Genomic DNA, 20,186 nt, shown 5'->3' on the forward strand with positions numbered 1-20,186 from the left:
GGTGGTGGTGCCTTCTGTAGGCACTGGGCGGGGAGGTGTGTGGCAGTGATGGTCAGACTTACGCCTCAGAGTGCCACCTTCAGGTCGCTGCCTGCAGCAGCCAGAGGCACCTCAGCGTCGCTCACAAGGGAAACTGCGGTAAGTGTTCCTCCTCCGTCCTCGAGACTTGATGGTAAACAACACCATCAAGTCTGAAGTTAGACTTCAGAAGTTAAAAATGACAACTTCTCCCTTATGACCAAATCACACATCAATAAATGGAGAATCGACGACGTTTCGGTCCGTCCTGGATCATTATCGAGTCGTGAGACTTGACCCACGTCAGGCTGCGAGCAGCCGCGTCTAACAGCCTGGTTGATCAGTCCAGCAACCAGGAGGCCTGGTCGACGACCGGGCCGCGGGGACACTAAGCCCCGGAAGCACCTCAAGGTAGGTACGGTCCAGGATAGACCGAAACGTCATCGTTTCTTCATTTTCTGGTCTGTTGTTTGGTCACCATATCTTCAGCCACGTCATTGTGACTCAACGTCAACTTTTACCTATTTTATCCTTTTCTTATATTGGCCTTTATTTGTGTTCGTTATAAACGTGTTTTTATACTCATGTGGGTACGAAAGCTGAGCCTCTTAATGTACGAAGGGTTCCGATGCTCACGTGTTTTACTTCCACATTTATATCGGATTTTAATAACAAATTTATGGGATCGTTTGGTAATAGCTTGTGACGTACGCCTTATGAGTTGGGGATTAAAGAGTTATAGTGACTGTTAACATATTCAACGGCTGATTGCATGTACTCAACGACTCACAAGAGGCGCACTCACTTAACAGGCAAATGATTGCACAAGCACCAAGCATCCGGGGTGATGTGCACTCATGTACCAGATGTGCAAACACTGAGCAACAGTTTCGATGTGCACTCATTACAGGCAGAGTGCACATGTATCCACTCGTCAGAATATGAACTCAATATCCAAGTGGAAGACTCTTCACTCATCTTCGGGCTAGCCAGAGGTTTAGGGCTCGCGCAGGAATATCCTACAAAAAAGCTACGCTTGTACCTAGTACACAAAAGCAACAGTCAGCCAAAAACCTCGACCTCAATAGCTTCCTTAACACGAATGTTCCCGCCAAAAAAAAAGCCTCGTGTGAGCGCTACTAAACGCTAGAAAATTATCTTTTATATAACACCAATTACAAGTCCTGTGGAGAGGCGCCAGTTGGAACGTAATTTAACAGGATTAACGTCACCTCGTCCCTTATACTTCCTCTTTAGCTTTCCCCTTAGGCTTTCCCATTTCCCTTTCCCCTTTCATGACGTCATATACGTCAATTCAGACATAAAATGGCTCGTCAATGAGTTTTTTTGTTTGTCTTGTATTAACAAAGTAATCCAACCTCATCAAATCTAACTTAACCTAGACGAGCCTAACCTAATTCAACCTAACTCGATCTAACTTAACCTAGTATGTCATAATTTAACTGAACTATACATAAAATTTTCGCAATGAGAAAACGAACTGTGTCTTCACAGTCATAGACCCACTCACGCGTTTCATACATTCAGTATATCTTTGGTTACATTAAATTATGTTATATTTCGTTACGTTACATTGTATTAGGTTGAATTGCATTGGGTAGGTTCAAAAGTCCATTGACGAACGGTCTACTAATGTGCGAAATGACTGACTTGTATCCACAATATAAGCTACAGATGATCGTCACGTTTGACCTCCTGGCGGGGTGTGGGGGGGGATGCATTGCAGACCTGTGTCTTGACGTGCATTGCAAGTACGGTGCAAGGTGTGAAGGAGGTCGTTGCATCTGTCCCACCGACTGCCCTGACAAGCGGGAGCCCGTCTGCGGTTCAGATCGCTTCACCTACAGCAACGAGTGTGTCATGCGCAAGGTGAGTGTGCCAGGTTGGTGTCAGATGTGTGTTGGCGAGATGAATGTTGTTGTGGTGTGTAATGTGTGTGTGTCAGATATGGAGGTGGGTAGTGTGTGTGTATGTGTGTGTATGTGTCAGATATGGAGGTGTGTAATATGTGTGTCATATATGGAGGTGAGTTGTTAGTGTAACCTTTAAGGAGTTATGATCCAAAATGGTGTTATTACTAAGAATGTGTCAAGGATATTACGAGCCTTGTAGGTGAAGTGAATATTAAAAGTCACACTACTCAAACTTACTGTGCATCTCACTGTACAAGTCACCATATGTACCACCACACGGTTACCTTACTGTGTGCTTCACCAAACTGCAAAAGACCATTGTGTACAACTTCACACCATAAAGCCCACTGTGTCCCACGTCACACCGTACAAGTCACTGTATTCCTCATCACTCTGTACAAGCCACGATGTATCACACCACACAGTACAAGCGTGCACCACAACACACTGTACAAGCGTGCACCACAACACACACAGTACAAGCGTGCACCACAACACACACAGTACAAGCGTGCACCACAACACACACTGTACAAGCGTGCACCACAGCACACACTGTACAAGCGTGCACCACAACACACACTGTACAAGCGTGCACCACAACACACACTGTACAAGCGTGCACCACAACACACACTGTACAAGCGTGCACCACAACACACACTGTACAAGCGTGCACCACAACACACACTGTACAAGCGAGTACCTTGTCACACTAAATCCTGCTGTCTCCTCACCGCGACAGGTCGCTTGTGAAAAGAACGAGGATGTGAACTACTTGTTCTTCGGGGAGTGTGATGAGATTGGGGGCATCGTTACAGGCAAGTGTTCTCACTTTATGTTGTTACAGGGTATAGATGTTCTTCCCTTCTTATAGTGTTGTCACAGGTATGTGTTCTCCCTTTATGTTACTGTTACAGAAAGATGTTCTTCGCTTGTTATGCTGTTGTCATAGGCTAACCTTCTACCTTTGTTATTTTTTTTATTAACACATTAGGTACACCTACATTTGTGCAACTATCCTAGGCTATATGAAGGGGAGTACAGTGTGTCAAAAACCTAGCTACGTGATGCTAAAAATCCCCATCACACAGGATGGTTAGTCATACAGAGGCATGTGATAAGCAGTCTGCACTGGCAGACTCCGGATGCATTTTGAGGATATCATCAACACAAGATTGAATAAGGTAGCAGTGGTAATAAAAGTCCCCATCTCGCAGGATGGTTAGTCATACAGGACCATGTGTTTAGTAGCCTGCACTGGCAAATTTTGGGTACACTGTGAGGATATCTTCAAGAATACGAGAGTGAATAAAGTAATTGCAAAGCTCCAGGTACCTCATGCCAACTGGTCTGAAAGGTCTAATAACTGGGCATTTAGTGATGTACATTGTAATTTTTTTTATAAAGATATAAGGTACATCTGCATTAGTACATTGTGACCAAATAATTACCACGTGAAAGTCTACGCAAGTTACCACCCAGAGTTCACTTACTAGTGTGTCATGTTTCAACACTGAAGACACTTAGTAGCGGCTTGTTTTTAATCAAAGTAATATTGACTTTGTTGACCAGACCACACACTAGAAGGTGAAGGGACGACGACGTTTCGGTCCGTCCTGGACCATTCTCAAGTCGATTCAAGTCCAGGACGGACCGAAACGTCGTCCTCCCTTCACCTTCTAGTGTGTGGTCTGTTCAACATACTTTAGCCACGTTATTGTGACTCATCGCTTAATATTGACTTTATTCAAAAGGTAATACTGACTCACCGAATGTTGTGTGAGTCAGATAATTGTAATCCAAGAGGTTAACAGCTTTAGTTGTCATTTTCTAAAGGACACAAAGGGTATCAATCCTGTACAGCTTGTGTCTTTTGTGATGTAATGACAGTAATTGCGATCAATTGATTGTTCTAAAATACACAAAACAGCCTCAAACGATCTTCAGCTTGCGTCGATACAATCTTTAACGTGGAGTGATAAAATCTGATTGGATGTAGTTGAACACACACACACACACACACACACACACACACACACACACACACACACACACACACACACACACACACACACACACACACACACTATATATATATATATATATATATATATATATTTGGAATTGCCTCCAAAGGGCCAAACACCCATTTGCAGTGTGATATATTCTTATGTTATCTGATGCGCGACATTATTGCCACTTCAGACGTGATCTATCCGACTCCTCTACCACCTACGAGCCCTGAGGACCCGTGCCACTCACACACGTGCCTCGCGGGGGCTGAGTGCCAGGCAGACGGTGAGGGGAGAGCCAGGTGTGTATGCGACTTCTACTGCTCTCCTCCCCCGCGCTACGAGCCCGTCTGCGGTAGTGACAAGGAGTTCTACGAGTCGGATTGCCTGATGCGCCTCCACGCCTGTAATATTCAGGTGGAGCTGTCCGTACGCCCCATCCACGAGTGCGCTGGTTAGTGTCGCAGGGTGGTGCAGCCACAGGGGCAGTGGATGAGGTGGATGATGAGGTGTATAGTGGTTTGACTCACGTTACTTTCACTGGTTTAGTGTTGGGTCATTTCACTCTCACTGGTTCAGTGATGAGTCAGGTCATTCTCACTGGATCAGTGATGAGTCAGGTCATTCTCACTGGATCAGTGATGAGTCAGGTCATTCTCACTGGTTCAGTGATGACTCAGGTCACTCTCACTGGTTCAGTGATGACTCAGGTCACTCTCACTGGTTCAGTGATGACTCAGGTCACTCTCACTGGTTCAGTGATGACTCAGGTCACTCTCACTGGTTCAGTGATGACTCAGGTCACTCTCACTGGTTCAGTGATGACTCAGGTCACCCTCACTGGTTCAGTGATGACTCAGGTCATTCTCACTGGTTCAGTGATGACTCAGGTCACCCTCACTGGTTCAGTGATGACTCAGGTCACCCTCACTGGTTCAGTGATGACTCAGGTCATTCTCACTGGTTCAGTGATGACTCAGGTCACTCTCACTGGTTCAGTGATGACTCAGGTCACCCTCACTGGTTCAGTGATGACTCAGGTCACTCTCACTGGTTCAGTGATGACTCAGGTCACCCTCACTGGTTCAGTGATGACTCAGGTCACTCTCACTGGTTCAGTGATGACTCAGGTCACTCTCACTGGTTCAGTGATGACTCAGGTCACTCTCACTGGTTCAGTGATGACTCAGGTCACCCTCACTGGATCAGTGATGACTCAGGTCACTCTCACTGGTTCAGTGATGACTCAGGTCACCTCTCACTGGTTCAGTGATGACTCAGGTCACTCTCACTGGTTCAGTGATGACTCAGGTCACTCTCACTGGATCAGTGATGACTCAGGTCACCCTCACTGGTTCAGTGATGATTCATGTCATTCTCACTGATGACTCACGTCACTCTTTGCTTAAGGTCACTTGTAATAATATTCTTGCTTTTGCAATGATTTAACAAGAAAGGAATTCATCTTATGCAAATACCTCAGGTCTACGGAGGAACTATTAGGATCGATCATTCGTGATCGAAGGACTGGTTCTATGCCGCGTCTGTGCATCAGAATCGACTATGATCACCATTGATAAAACAACAAAACAAATACTATTCTTATGCATAGATTTCACTGACATAATCAACGGATATAAATTAAATCCGAATATAACGTAGAATTTCTTATCTTCTATTAAGATATAAAAGTCAGGCACAGATATGATTTATCTTTTCCAGTTTTAAGAAACCATCGTGATAGCTGTAATGCGAAAGCCACCATTACTAACATATGTAAGCAATATTAGACTCGAGAAAATGTAATTCACTATACTTTGCGTGAGTAATTTGCGTGAGTCAACAGCATAACACTGATGGTTGTCTTGCACACACACACACACACACACACACACACACACACACACACACACACACACACACTCACACTCTCACACTCTCACACTCTCACACTCTCACACTCTCTCACTCTCTCTCTGACTCAGCCGCCCAGCGACTCCGAGCATGTAATGGCACCTCTCCACTGATCAACCCGTCGACAGGAGAGGACCTATACTGTGGGGAGGGCGGCACTATCTGCCCCCCAGGCACCTACTGCCACAGGCAACACGACTTTGCCAAGTGCTGCCGGGATTACTCCATCAGGATCGCAGGTAATTCAACTTTCTTGCCATGTTATCCTGATCTATATCCACACAGTCGTTTGCGAGTTGTGTCAAAAGTCGTTTGGAGAATATCACTTTCCATCTTTATCACATCCCTGGATCTATCTTTCTCACATCTCTGGATCTGCCTTTCTCATTTCCAGTTTTAGATTTCTCACCTGTATTCTGTCTCCCAATATTTACATTTCTCTATCACTAGGAAATATCTGTTAATCTTTTTCATCGCTGGTTGCATGTCTCTCATCTCTTAGTTGCATGTCTTTACCCCAGGTTGCATTTCTCACTTTTGACCTCATTTCTCTCACGTTTGGTTGCATCTTTCTCTCTCTCTCTCTCTCCCCCACTGACCTCTTTGGATTTCTGCCTGTCACTAACTCTCCACTATCTTCTCCTCTCTGGCAGTGATCGAGGCCCCAGTGCCACGGGACTGCCACCAGACCGACTGGGGTTGCTGTGAGGACGGTCTCAACATTGCCACGGGAGCTGAGAGGGAGGGCTGCCCCGAGTCCTGTCGCTGTCACAGACTAGGTGAGCGTCACAGAGAAAAAGATGCACTGATTCTTATCATTGTAACAGATGTGGTAAGCGAATTTTGTGAGTCGGTCTGTGTGAGGAAGACTACTGTAGATTCGGTCTTATGAGCGTGTGAATTCTTCCTGCCACAGTTTACTATACAGGCTGTGAACTCTTCCCCCTGCCACAGATTATTTGAAGTTAAATCCTTATTTTCCGCGAATCTCGATCCGCTAATCATTTACAACCTGGTATCTCGACGTTCTAAACCTACGAGAGATCCGAACCTAGGTCTTTTCTTTTAGAGTCGCGCGGCGAGCGTGCTAATCACTGAGCCATTGAGTGTTAAACAAGTATTGATATCATGCCGGCGGACCTGAGAGCCGAAATGGTATTGTCGAATCATATTTTAGCGTTAAAAAGATACGAACATAGTTTTTATACTGAATGTAATGTGTAATTAAACATATTTTGTGATTGGAATGGAAATGTTGGAGTATTTGCGAAATGCGCATCAAGGGGATTTTTGGTCATTCTGTGTTAACGTGTGAGTGTGTTATCGCTCGGACTCCTGAACGATTCTGTCGATTTGGGTGAAAATTAAACCATTAATTTACTGTGAACGGTGTTTTAGTGCTCGGCTTTATGTTGGCGCAGATTGGACGACTGTGAAGACCTGTCTACTGATGCCCCGATTTATTTTATTTTACGGCCTGTTTGCACTGGCCGGTATATAGAGGCTTGTATAGCGACGGTCTTGTAGGTACGAGGCTCGGCGCTGGACCTCCGGTGGTCGAAGTGGTTGGGCAACCTCGTTCCTCTCCTCGTGTCCCCTCCAAATGTTGTACTGTATAGTTGACCAGACCACACACTAGAAATTGAAGGGACGACGACGTTTCGGTCCGTCCTGGACCATTCTCACAATCGACTTGAGAATGGTCCAGGACGGACCGAAACGTCGTCGTCCCTTCAATTTCTAGTGTGTGGTCTGGTCAACATACTTCAGCCACGTTATTGTGACTCATCGCCTGTACTGTATAGTCATACTAGTTCAGCGCTTTCTCCTCGCAGTTGTCTTACCTTAACAATTCGATCTTCGGCGACAAATTCACTGACGTTTTTTGCCTTGAACTCTTAAGATTAATGAAAGACTTGAGTTTCCTTCAAACGATTAAGTACCTACGGGATCACCATAGCCCGTGCTACTTGGAACTGCTTGTTCCACGTAGCGAATCTTTAACAACAACATTCAAACGAGGCTGTTCATGGGCAATCATGCTTGTAAAGATGTTTATTTATAGTTCACTTCATTTGGCCGTAAAATTGGTATTAGGAACGTATGCCACAAGATATTAGAGGACGGTTCGTGTCTGGTTTACAATAGTTCTCACGAATCTAAACAGGAATTGAACAAGTATCATACGCGAACTAAACGATTTGTACACATGAGCAATACATAATTTATGATGGAACTCATAGCCATCTCCGTGTGAATTATCTACTAATTATCCAGAGATCGTACAGGAAATATTAAGGAATTATGTAAAAGCTATCCAGAGTTACCCATATAATATTGAAGGATTATGCAGTAATTATGCGGGAAATTTGCATCAACTAATAGTTAATTATTCATATTTCTCGATATCAAAAAAATTCAGTAAAGCAAACAAAATCGGGTTGCAAATCAGATGAGGACTTTCACGAAGTGATTTCATTAAATTTCGTTATCTTATACAAAAACAAACAAACAAATAAGTCACAAGAACAGCAAAAGCTTCCAGTGTCTCTGTTAATTGGTTCGACTTTCCTCACAAAAAATGTGACTTTCGAAAGTTGGGAATTTTGTTGGTAAACCAAAACCAAAAAAAAGTCTTTGCATAGTTAACTTTTAGGCTCCGGGACTTTTAATACATTATTCCCACCAAAAGTAGACTTTAACTGCATCAGACTTAAGTATTCCCTCTAGCCGCAGATACTTAGTTGTTGCTGGAGATAGAGTCGTCTTCTGTCTCATCCAGTCGTCGCGGGAGTCGTCTCGTGCCTCACACAGTCGTCGCAGGAGTCGTCTCGTGCCTCACACAGTCGTCGCAGGAGTCGTCTCCTGTCTCATCCAGTCGTCGCGGGAGTCGTATTCTGTCTCATCCAGTCGTCGCAGGAGACGTCTTCTGTCTCATCCAGTCGTCGCGGGAGTCGTCTCCTGTCTCATCCAGTCGTCGCGGGAGTCGTCTTCTGTCTCATCCAGTCGTCGCAGGAGACGTCTTCTGTCTCATCCAGTCGTCGCAGGAGTCGTCTCCTGTCTCATCCAGTCGTCGCGGGAGTCGTCTCCTGTCTCATCCAGTCGTCGTGGGAGTCGTCTCCAGTCTCATCCAGTCGTCGCAGGAGACGTATCCTGCCTCACCCAGTCGTCGCAGGAGACGTCTCCTGTCTCATCCAGTCGTCGCGGGAGTCGTCTCGTGCCTCACCCTAGTCGTCGCAGGAGACGTATTCTGCCTCACCCAAACGCAGACGCAGCAAGAAAAATGCCATCAATATCAAATGTATGACCGAGACACTTGCAAAGTCACCCGGAAAACGCCTTAAATCCTACAAAACCAAGCGACTAAAAGCACTGTAGGGGCAAGAGCGCAGCAGAGCAATTCGTCTTCTGTCTGTCTCTCTGATTAGCCCACAGCTGCGTTCCTTTACGGACTGGCAAAATGAGAAGTGGTGGCGGCGGTCGGCCGCTCTCATTACACTTCTGACTAGAGAAACACTGACAATATAATCGCTTGGCGAACACACTACCTTACGCACACTGATGTTCTTGTTATCTTTAGCGTGTTGATGTTCCCGTAAGCGTGTTACCGTATCCTTTAGAACCTTTGCAGTTTCCGTAATTCTTTTGTTCTTGTGTTATGTCCACAGGATCAGTGCGGGAGGCGTGCGACGCGGTGACGGGCGTGTGTGAGTGTCGGCCAGGCGTGGGCGGCAAGAATTGTGACCGCTGTCTCTCCGGATACTTCGGCCTTCAGAGGGTCTCTGAAGGAGCCATCGGATGCACCCGTGAGTATTGTTGTCCGCTAGTTACTGCGTGGTCTTCGTTGTCGTATGAGACCGCGTCGTTGTCGTATGAGACCGCGTCGTTGTCGTATGAGACCGCGTCGTTGTCGTATGAGACCGTTTCGTTGTCGTATACGACAGCCTCATTCAGTGTTATGACTGCTTCTTTTAGTTTATGACAGCTTCGTTCGGTTTCATGACCGCTTCGTTCAGTTTCTTGACCGCTTCTTTCGGTTATGACTGCTTCTTTCAGTTTATGACAGCTTCGTTCGGTTTCATGACCGCTTCTTTCAGTTTTATGACTGTTTTAATTATTACGTTTTATTCATCTATTGATTTAACCCTTTATCACTTATTAATTAATCGAGCACGTTGTCAGTCAAAACTTTTGCTTTATGTATCCAGGTTTTCACAAGGGTGTTTACGTGTAAACTATTGCATTAGTTGATTTACGTTTTCGTTCTTCCTTTGCAGCGTTCATCATTCAGCATGTGTTCTCCCCCCTGCAGCGTTCATCACCCTGTGTTCTTCCCCTGCAGCGTGCGGGTGCTCAGTATACGGGTCGCTGCGTTTGGACTGCGAACAGATGACTGGAGAGTGTGAGTGCAAGGCTGGAGTGACTGGCCATCGCTGCACTCTCTGCCCGCGAGGACAGGTCCTCCGTCCTGAAGGGTGCGTCTATGGTGAGTGTGGTGCTGTGGGGGGTGCTGTGGGGGTGCTGTGGGGGGTGCTGTGGGGGTGCTGTGGGGGGTGGTGTTGGGGGGGGTGCTGTGGGGGGTGGTGCTGTGGGAGTGGAGTGGGGAGTAGCCTTAAAAGAAAGGATCTCAAGGCAACTAACTGCTATCCAATGGAAACTTGCCATTCTCCTCTGGCTGATACTTGAGAACAGGTGAATTAGGTGACCCACGACCCTAGGTGAAGGATATGTTACATCCCCGGAACTGTGGTGAACAGTTTATATATGACTCAGGGCGTGGATCACCTAATTCTCCTGTGCTCAATTGGCAGCCAAGAGGATGGCAAGTTTCCATTGGGTAGCAGCTAGTTGGTAGTTTTCTTATTCTTAAATGAGTATACTATATGAGTATATCACGGTGGAATGTGTGTGGGGTGCGTCACGGTGGTGTGTGTGTGGGGTGCGTCACGGTGGTGTGTGTGTGGGGTGCGTCACGGTGGTGTGTGTGTGTGAGTATCAGGTTGCGTTACTTGAAAGCGGCGTTTTGGCCTCTTTTTAAGTCACGCTCCGGATAATACAACAAATACCTGACGTACTATACATGTGAGTTGTCTTCGTGGACGGTGACACTGGCACTTGTTGTCTCTGCCACCAGAGGACCTGCTGGTGCCACAGCCCACCACCTGCGACCTGCTCCAGTGCCACTTCGGAGGTCGGTGCCACGAGAAGGGAGGCTTAGCGTCCTGCGCCTGTACCCACCACTGTCTTCCGGTATATATGACCCCGTGTTTTCTCGGTATTCAACCACCTGCGGTCCGGCAGCCGTATACTGGCCTCCCTATAACATAATATATCCCTCCTATTTTCTAATAATGCCTACCTGTATAACAATGCTTTCCTCATAGAAACATACTACCAAAATAGGAAGGTGGGTACAATGATGCTACCCAACGCAAGGTAAGCGGGTACAATGATGCTACCCAACGCAAGGTAAGCGGGTACAATGATGCTACCCAACGCAAGGTAAGCGGGTACAATGATGCTACCCAACGCAAAGTAAGCGGGTACAATGATGATAATACCCCCTACTGGACTAATATAGTAAAAACGAGTGATTATGTTTGAGATCTGACAATCTTTCTCCCCCGTCTCCCGCTCTCCTTCTGGCGTCAGAGTGGTGTTGGCGGGTTGCTGGCGGTGTGTGGGTCGGACAGGACGACGTACGCCTCCGAGTGCGAGCTCAAGTACCAGTCGTGCGTCAAGCAGGCGGATATCGTCGTGGTCGCCTTCGGGTTGTGCACAGGTGAGCTGCGTCCGCTGTGACTTAGCTGAGTGTGTGTGTGTGTGAATATCTTGCGATTGTGTATGCGGCGTCAGAGTTTGTTACAATCACTGATGCTGCCAGAACTTGATTCATATCGTACACAAGACGGTTCGACTACGGAATCTAAATCCTACGCTACCTAACGCAAGCTAACCTAACCCAAGCTAACCTAACCTAAACTGATCTAACAGAACTCACCCGAGCCTAACACACCCAAATCTAGCCTAACCTGACGATATATAGGGTGTTGACAATCAGAAAAGGAGCTTCGACGATCCCTCTTGTGTACGATTTGACCCCACTTCGCTGCCTATTATTCGCACATTGAGACAGTGGTTATGTTACACTGTTACAACAGAGTCGTGGACGGACGCCCCGGTCCGCCGCTCCACAGCTGAGGATGGGTGGGGCACTGAGGAATGGGCGTGGCCAGGGCGAGGCCTCACAGAACACCACGCCCTCGCCACCAGGAGACACGTTGACGCCGCCCACTTCACCCGCGCCCATTCCCCGAACTCCGCCCACTCCAACATGATCATCGAGTCCCCGACGCACGTGGTGACGCCGAAGACGGCTCTGGACTCGGAGGAGCAAGGCCCTATCTTCCCGCTCTCCGCGGCCACCAAGCTTCCCTACAGAGTGCCAGCCTTCTCAGGCACCTCCTACATACAGGTGTGGCACTTGTTAGAGGTACGGTGGCTTGTGCATACTGCTCTCACCCCGGGCGGCGTAGCTCATGCTCCCCTCGAAGGAAATGCGTATGTGTGTTTGTAATTCACGAAAGGTGTGGCGTAGAATGTAATTATATATATTATGTTGAACAGACCACACACTAGAAGTTGAAGGGACGACGACGTTGTTTCGGTCCGTCCTGGACCATTCTCAAGTCAATCGACTTGAGAATGGTCCAGAACGGACCGAAACAACGTCGTCGTCCCTTCAACTTCTAGTGTGTGGTCTGGTCAACATACTTCAGCCACGTTATTGTGACTCATCGCCTGTATATATATTATACTAATGTTTAGGTTCTGATGTTTATGCGAATGTTTGTCTTCTTTTTCTTAGCGAAAGAAATGAACGAGGAATTTATTTTTAAGTCACAATTGTCCCATCTTGTAGTTTGCGTTTTGCGATCATATGGCGTCTTGTGTGTGGCACAGTGCGCCACAGCGCTAATGCGATTTTTCCTTCGAACTGCGGCCAGTGACTGTGTCTCCTGCTGCAGCTGATGCCGTGGTCTGTGCCGACGAAGGTGCAGCTGGAGGTGGAGTTTGTCGCTCACGAAGCCGACGGCGTCTTGCTGTACGTCCAGGAGACTCTTGGAGGCGTCGGCGACTTCTTGGCGCTCGTTCTGAACGACGGGTACGTCACTTGACGTCTGCCCTCTCTCTACATACCTGCACGGCGTTGTATCTGCCTCCACTGACTGATACCAACTTGCACTGATTCATACCTTCCTTCAATTACTCAATCCAATTTTCACTAACTGATACCAGCTTCCACTGACTGATACTAACCTCCACTGACTGATACTAACCTCCACTGACTGATACTAACCTCCACTGACTGATACTAACCTCCACTGACTGATACCAACCTCCACTGACGGATACCAATCTCCACTGACTGATACCAACCTCCGCTAACTGATACCAACCTCCACTGACTGATATACCAACCTCCACTGACTGTTATACCAACCTCCACTGACTGATATACCAACCTCCACTGACTGATACCAACCTCCACTGACTGATACTAACCTCAACTGACTGATACCAACCTCCACTGACTGATACCAACCTCCACTGACTGATACCAACCTCCACTGACTGATACCAACCTCCAATGACTGATACTAACCTCCACTGACTGATACCAACCTCCACTAACTGAAGTTTTATTGATATAGTTTCGTACACTCTTACAGGTCAATTATTTCCCTAATAACACCACAATTCATTCCGTTGGGTAAATATATTTTGTAATAAATAAAATTTTGTATTATGTAACCTATCTGTAGGTTATGTAAGGACTTCAACAACCATAGACTAATTATTCTGACATGTTGATTCGTTGATAGCGAATAACAGATATGATTCATATCTGATAACAAATATGAGTTTTCTTATCTCTGATGACCTGTATCTCCCTCCCTCACACGCCCTCACAGACACCTGGAGGCCCGCCTCGACCTGGGCAACGGACAGGTCAGCCTCAGGTCACCAAAGCCCATTGACCTCTTTACCAAGACTTTGGTCAGCGTCCGGACTTACAACAGGTGAGTGATGGAGCAACATTACTGCCTAATGTTGGAGAGACCTGGGAGAGGTGTTTTCCTGGTGACAATGTACCATTATGACATATTATTAAAATATTAGAGCATAATTATTTGTAATTAGCTCTCTGTTCTTTCTTCTCTCTCTCTCTCTCTCTCTCTCTCTCTCTCTCTCTCTCTCTCTCTCTCTCTCTCTCTCTCTCTCTCTCTCTCTCTCTCTCTCTCTCTCTCTCTCTCTCTCTCTCTCTCTCTCTCTCTCTCTCTCTCTCTCTCTCTCTCTCTCTCTCTCTCTCTCTCTCTCTCTCTCTCTCTCTCTCTCTCTCTCTGTTGTTTAACGCCCATTGGGTGTCGCCCTCTAGGGATGCCTTGCTGCAAGTGGGCGTGGGGGAGGCCATATCCGCCCGTTCCGAGGGCGTGCACCGCGCCATGGACATCCACGCCCCGCTGTACGTGGGCGGCGTGCCCGCCCTCACTCCCAGGGTCCTCGCCAACCTGGGCGTGGGGAGGGGCTTCTCCGGCTGCATACACTCCCTCAAAGTCGGCCAACGAGGACTTGACTTGGTGAGTCGTGGCTGCTGGTGTTACTGGTCTCACTAGTGATCTGTGATCATATTGGTGGATATACATGGCTGCTAGTGGATATACATGGCTGCTGGTGTTAGTGGTCTCACTAGTGATCTGTGATCTCATATTGGTGGATATACATGGCTGCTGTTGGATATACATGGCTGCTGGTGGTATACATGGCCGCTGACCATATATACTGGCTGGCTGGCATATTCATATACATGGCATACATATACATGCTCAACAGACGACTTGGTCTGTTATGTAGACCCGGGGGGGGGGAGGGGAGGGGGTCCCAGATTACCATGTGTGTGTGTTGTTCACGATGAGGCACTACGGGCTCGCCATAGCCCGTGCTACTTGGAACTTTTTGTTCCAAGTAGCGAATCTTAAACAACAACAAACTGTTCACGATACGCACATATAGTCTAACCTGCTAGTGAAGGGTCACCGATGACCTCGTCTGGTGGTCAGTAACCTCTGTTTGACCTTGTCTGGGGGACAGTTACCTCTGTATGACCTTGTCTGGTGGTCAATGACCTCTGCATGACATTGTTTGAGGTCCTGTGACCCCTGATAGCATGGCTTGTGATCCATTGACCCCCAGGAGACATTAACCCCCTGGTGATCGTGGTGTCCAGTGACCTCTTGATACCCTTTGTCAGGGTGACCATTGACCCCAGGTGACCTTGTCTGTGGCTCTGCAGGTCTGGGGACGGTCGGGAAGCGTCGGACACGCCCACAATGTGAGTGACTGCCGCCCATCGCCCTGCGCCGCCCACCCCTGCATCAATGGGGGCACCTGCCGCCCACGCCCACACAGCCAGAGCTTCGTATGTGACTGCCCGACGGCGTACACAGGTACGTACACGCAATTCGTGCTTCGTGGGTGCATTAAGAGGAGGTTGGAGAGTTTTATATACACGTCGTGTTTATGCATAGTATAGACGCATTAAACCGAGCCATAGCTCGGGGAAAAACATATTTCATCTGCATTCGAAGGTCAAAATCCTTACTTAACTCTGAAAGTGTTATGAATGTCTGGGATTAGCTTCTTGTGTCTTTATAAAAGTTCTTGTGCCTTTATAAAGGTTCTTGTGCCTTTATAAAGGTTCTTGTGCCTTTATAAAACCTCCACACCTCTCACACAAAGCCGAGAGGCAAATTTGTTTTGTCTCAAGTCTATACCGAAAAGTACTTAAGTGTGGTGAGAAGAAACTGTGATAACTGCCTGAGATCACTGCCTCGTTGTGATCACTGCCTCGTTGTGATCACTGCCTCGTTGTGATCACTGCCTCGTTGTGATCACTGCCTCGTTGTGATCACTGCCTCGTTGTGATCACTGCCTCGTTGTGATCACTGCCTCGTTGTGATCACTGCCTCGTTGTGATCACTGCCTCGTTGTGATCACTGCCTCGTTGTGATCACTGCCTCGTTGTGATCACTGCCTCGTTGTGATCACTGCCTCGTTGTGATCACTGCCTCGTTGTGATCACTGCCTCGTTGTGATCACTGCCTCGTTGTGATCACTGCCTCGTTGTGATCACTGCCTCGTTGTGATCACTGCCTCGTTGTGATCACTGCCTCGTTGTGATCACTGCCTCGTTGTGATCACTGCCTCTTTGTGATCACTGCCTCGTTGTGATCACTGCCTCGTTGTAATCACTGCCTCGTTGTGATCACTGCCTCGTTGTGATCACTGAATCACACCGCACGTCTGTGATCACTGGCCTCGGAAAACTGCAATTATGTTAAGTTATAAGTTGAATTGTCTAATGGGTTCAAAGCAAATATATTAACAATAACCCAGTTCACTAAACTCTATTACATCTTTATCTGGTGATCATCTTACTCGATGATCGTGCAATGGTGCAAGATCCATCAACTTAATAATATAAATTCCCCGAACATCAAAATAATATGATTTTTTTTGGTTGAAATGCACCAAAAACTCAAAAGAATAAGACTTTTTTTGGTTGAAATGCACTAAAAAAGTCAAAACAATAAGACTTTTTTTGGTTGAAATGCACCAAAAACTCAAAAGAATAAGACTTTTTTCGGTTGAAATGCACTAAAAACTCAAAAGAATAAGACTTTTTTTTGGTTGAAATGCACCAAAAACTCAAAAGAATAAGACTTTTTTTGGTTGAAATGCACTAAAAAAGTCAAAAGAATAAGACTTTTTTTTGGTTGAAATGCACCAAAAACTCAAAAGAATAAGACTTTTTTCGGTTGAAATGCACCAAAAAAGTCAAAAGAAAATGATTTTTTTGTTGTTGAAATTCATACAATAGTCAAACGAATAAGATTTTTGTTCTTGTGGAGAGGAACATACACACACACACACGTTATAAAAACAGTTATCGAGAAGCAAAATCGTGAGAGCTGTAGAGGGTGGAGTGTGTCTCTGTCCATATTCCTCTGTCCCACGCAACCATCACCAAAATGTTCTCTCTTCAAAATCCAATTTCGTTCCGGCAACATTGCAAGACAAACAGGGAACTTGGGCGTCCCCTCACGAGACCCCCCTTCCACGCTCCTATTCCATGCCCCCTCTGCCTTCCCACGCTCCTTCCCACGCCTCAAATTTGATACATTTCCTCCTGTCCTATTGGTATTCTTTTGTGAACATTAATATCGTTTGTCGTCTGTTCAACAGGTGTTTTTAAAGTGCTTGTGTTTGGCTTTCTCCAGGCAGCCGCTGTGAGGTGGAGGTCAGTGAGGGCTGTCGACGTCTCCAGTGTCCTCCCGGCACTGCCTGCCAGAGAGTGCCAGCCTCCACCACCCTCCACTGTGTCTCAGGTGAGTCTTAACCCTGGCACCACCTGCCAGAGAGTGCCAGCCTCCACTGTGTGCCTCTACTCGTGTAGAGGCACAGTGGAGTGTCAGAAGTGGAGAAGTGGAGTATCTTTCAGGTCTCTCAAGAGCTTCTAGTCTTCATAATTTGCGAGTTAGCAAGAAACATTTATATATAATTTCCTGTTTTACGCCAATCAGGGACATGATAGGGGTTAATATGACCTCTTCAGGACACCGCTGGTAGGGTCCGTTTCTTCATCTTTAGACATAAGACATATATGTGTATCTTAAGTCTGCAGGTGTCTGTAGCCATTACAATGGCTACAGACACCTTCGGTTAGGTCTGTTAGACGTAACAGCAGTTTTCTATCAATAATCTGCTCTCATCTACCTTACCGTCTCTGTCAATCATCATGCTTGGAACACGTGCAAGCAACACGTGCATGATACGTACCGTGTCCTGAGTGTTGCCCGTGAACCGTATTGCCCAGGAGCTGGGCAATACGGACTCTAGGGGTCAGTTTCACGAAGCAGTTACTCAAGTACTTACGAACGTGTACATCTGTCCTCGATCTTTGACGGCTTTGGTTACATTTTATAAACAGTTTACAAGCATGAAAACTTCCCAATCAACTGTTGTTATTGTTATAAACAGCCTCCTGGTGCTTTGGAGCTCTGTTAACTGTTTAATAACTGTTTCATTTAACTGTTTAATAATTGTAAACAAAGCCGCCAAAGATTGAGAAAAGATGTACAGGTTCGTAAGTGATTCCGTAACTGCTTCGTGAAGCTGGCCCCTGGCCTCCAGTACTACTTGTCATCCTAACCCTCCTCCATCCTATCTAAGCCACGCTCGCCAGAGACTTCGGGCTCACCATAGCTTGTGCTACTTGGAACTTGTTCCAGGTAGCGAATTTTAAACAACAACAACAACAGCTCACCAGATTGGGCTATAAGTAGCCCGATCCTTGGCCTACTTATCCAAGGGCGCAGGGATTGGTCCAAGTTGCCCCCCTCCAAGGGCTACTTTTGATTTGGCTATTTGTAGCCCAATCAAAAAGCCAGCTATGTGTGTCGCTATTTGCAATTTTTCGGACAACTGTTAAGATACTCTGAAAAGTGTATCAATCATTACAAAAAAACATTTGGCTACTCTTATTAAAAATTCGCGACTTTTATTCCTTAAGGTCGCTACTTTTAGCAGTACAGATTTTGGCAACCCTTGATCGCTGCCATTATGTGAGCTGCCATTAAGTGGGCTGCCATTATGTGAGCTGCCATTATGTGGGCTGCCATTATGTGAGCTGCCATTATGTGCTGTACCGTTATTGTTGTTGTTGCTATAGATTCAGTTACTTGGAACATAAAAGTTCCAAGTAGCACGGGCTATGGTGAGCCCGTAGTGAACTTGTGCGCTACCAATATTGTTTGTAAACGCGTCACAAAGATGTGCAACACCACCACCATCACCACACACAGCACCATAACTCACCAGCAGGTCTCTCACCATCACCACCAGAGCTGGGGAGAGAGGAGACCTGGCCAATAGCGGACCTGGAGGGCCGAGGCTACCTGGTGCTGCCGCGCCTGGAGGAGCGGCTGCAAGAGGTGTCCCTGGAGGTGTGGTTCCTGAGTCGCTCCCCGCACGGGATGCTGCTCTACCAGGCGGAGGGTCCGGCCCACCGCGGCGACTTCGTCAGTCTCAATCTCGCTAGTGGTTACCTCCAGTTCCGCCTCGATGTCGGCCCTGGTGTCATTAATCTAACGTGAGTGTTTGTGGCTGTTGTTAGTGGTTGTTGTGGTGTTGTCATGTCCAACCACTTGGATTGGACGGTTGAGCGACGGTCTCGCTTCATGCAGATCGGCGTTCAATCCCCCGACCGTCCAAGTGGTTGGGCGCACCATTCCTTTACCCACCCCCGAGAGTGAGTGAGTGAGAGAGAGAGAGAGAGAGAGAGAGAGAGAGAGAGAGAGAGAGAGAGAGAGAGAGAGAGAGAGAGAGAGAGAGAGAGATATCACTTTCCCCATCGTTGTTAAGATATCATTTTCAGTGATAAGTCACGTGACAGAATAGCCATTTTTTTTTTTGTAACGAAGGCAAGTCGTGGCGTTACAGTAATGAAAGGAGGAGTAAATATTGAGGTAATTAAATGGGATCGAACTCGCGTCCCAGGACGACCCCAGACACACGTACTCCGATGAGCTAAAAAAAAATAATGCTTACTTGGCGTACAAAGAAACTCAGAATCTGCCTATATAATTTATGCTATCCTCGTTAAACCAGAGTTGGTAAACGAGAACAACATATGTAAAAATATTTGTCTGATGTTAATTAGGTGTACATTGTATATATTTTATATAATATTAGTGTTGGAAATGAGGACCGCGAAGGAAGGGTAGTAATGATTTGTTTGTGTTGGTAGCTATAATGAGAATGATGAACCTTCCTGCTTCTTGTTCTACTCTCCATAATGTACATTACAATGTACTTCATTCTCCTTTACCAATGTGTATTGTTGTCGAGAAATATAAAGCACTGTGAAGGATTTTTGTGCATCCATTAAGAGCAAGTGTTGGGTCAGGTTGTGTCAAGTCTACTTGAGCGGCCGGGGTGACCTTTGATGAACACATCAGAGTTCAATATATATGACTAGAACACCGCTCTCTGATGGTCAACACCACACAATCTCTCCTATACACACACTTCTACTCGAGAAATTCATTTTCAACGACCCACAAAAGTGGGGAGGGGGGAGAGGAAAGGTCATGAGGAACATAACTGATGAAACGTGATCTCAACCAATACTGAAAATGACATACTACAGGAGCATGACGACCCCCCTCCCCCCTCCCAACCC

General features: G+C 46.6%; 1 protein-coding gene across 1 annotated transcript in view; it reads left to right on the top strand.

Moving 5' to 3' along the window:
* LOC138351041 (agrin-like) overlaps window positions 1-20,186 on the top strand; it is a 279,560-nt gene that overhangs the window by 249,180 nt on the left and 10,194 nt on the right. The window contains exons 10-26 of the mRNA XM_069302583.1: window positions 21-138; window positions 1,766-1,908; window positions 2,698-2,773; window positions 4,161-4,421; window positions 5,953-6,120; window positions 6,535-6,660; window positions 9,550-9,687; window positions 10,224-10,367; window positions 11,016-11,131; window positions 11,534-11,663; window positions 12,043-12,356; window positions 12,910-13,046; window positions 13,858-13,965; window positions 14,322-14,523; window positions 15,237-15,390; window positions 17,224-17,331; window positions 18,848-19,094. Coding sequence (XP_069158684.1) covers window positions 21-138; window positions 1,766-1,908; window positions 2,698-2,773; window positions 4,161-4,421; window positions 5,953-6,120; window positions 6,535-6,660; window positions 9,550-9,687; window positions 10,224-10,367; window positions 11,016-11,131; window positions 11,534-11,663; window positions 12,043-12,356; window positions 12,910-13,046; window positions 13,858-13,965; window positions 14,322-14,523; window positions 15,237-15,390; window positions 17,224-17,331; window positions 18,848-19,094 — 2,690 coding nt within the window. The remainder of the gene's footprint in view (window positions 1-20; window positions 139-1,765; window positions 1,909-2,697; window positions 2,774-4,160; window positions 4,422-5,952; window positions 6,121-6,534; window positions 6,661-9,549; window positions 9,688-10,223; window positions 10,368-11,015; window positions 11,132-11,533; window positions 11,664-12,042; window positions 12,357-12,909; window positions 13,047-13,857; window positions 13,966-14,321; window positions 14,524-15,236; window positions 15,391-17,223; window positions 17,332-18,847; window positions 19,095-20,186) is intronic.

The sequence above is a fragment of the Procambarus clarkii genome, chromosome 48, assembly GCF_040958095.1.
Source record: "Procambarus clarkii isolate CNS0578487 chromosome 48, FALCON_Pclarkii_2.0, whole genome shotgun sequence".
In the NCBI taxonomy this organism is placed as follows: Eukaryota; Metazoa; Arthropoda; class Malacostraca; order Decapoda; family Cambaridae; genus Procambarus; species Procambarus clarkii.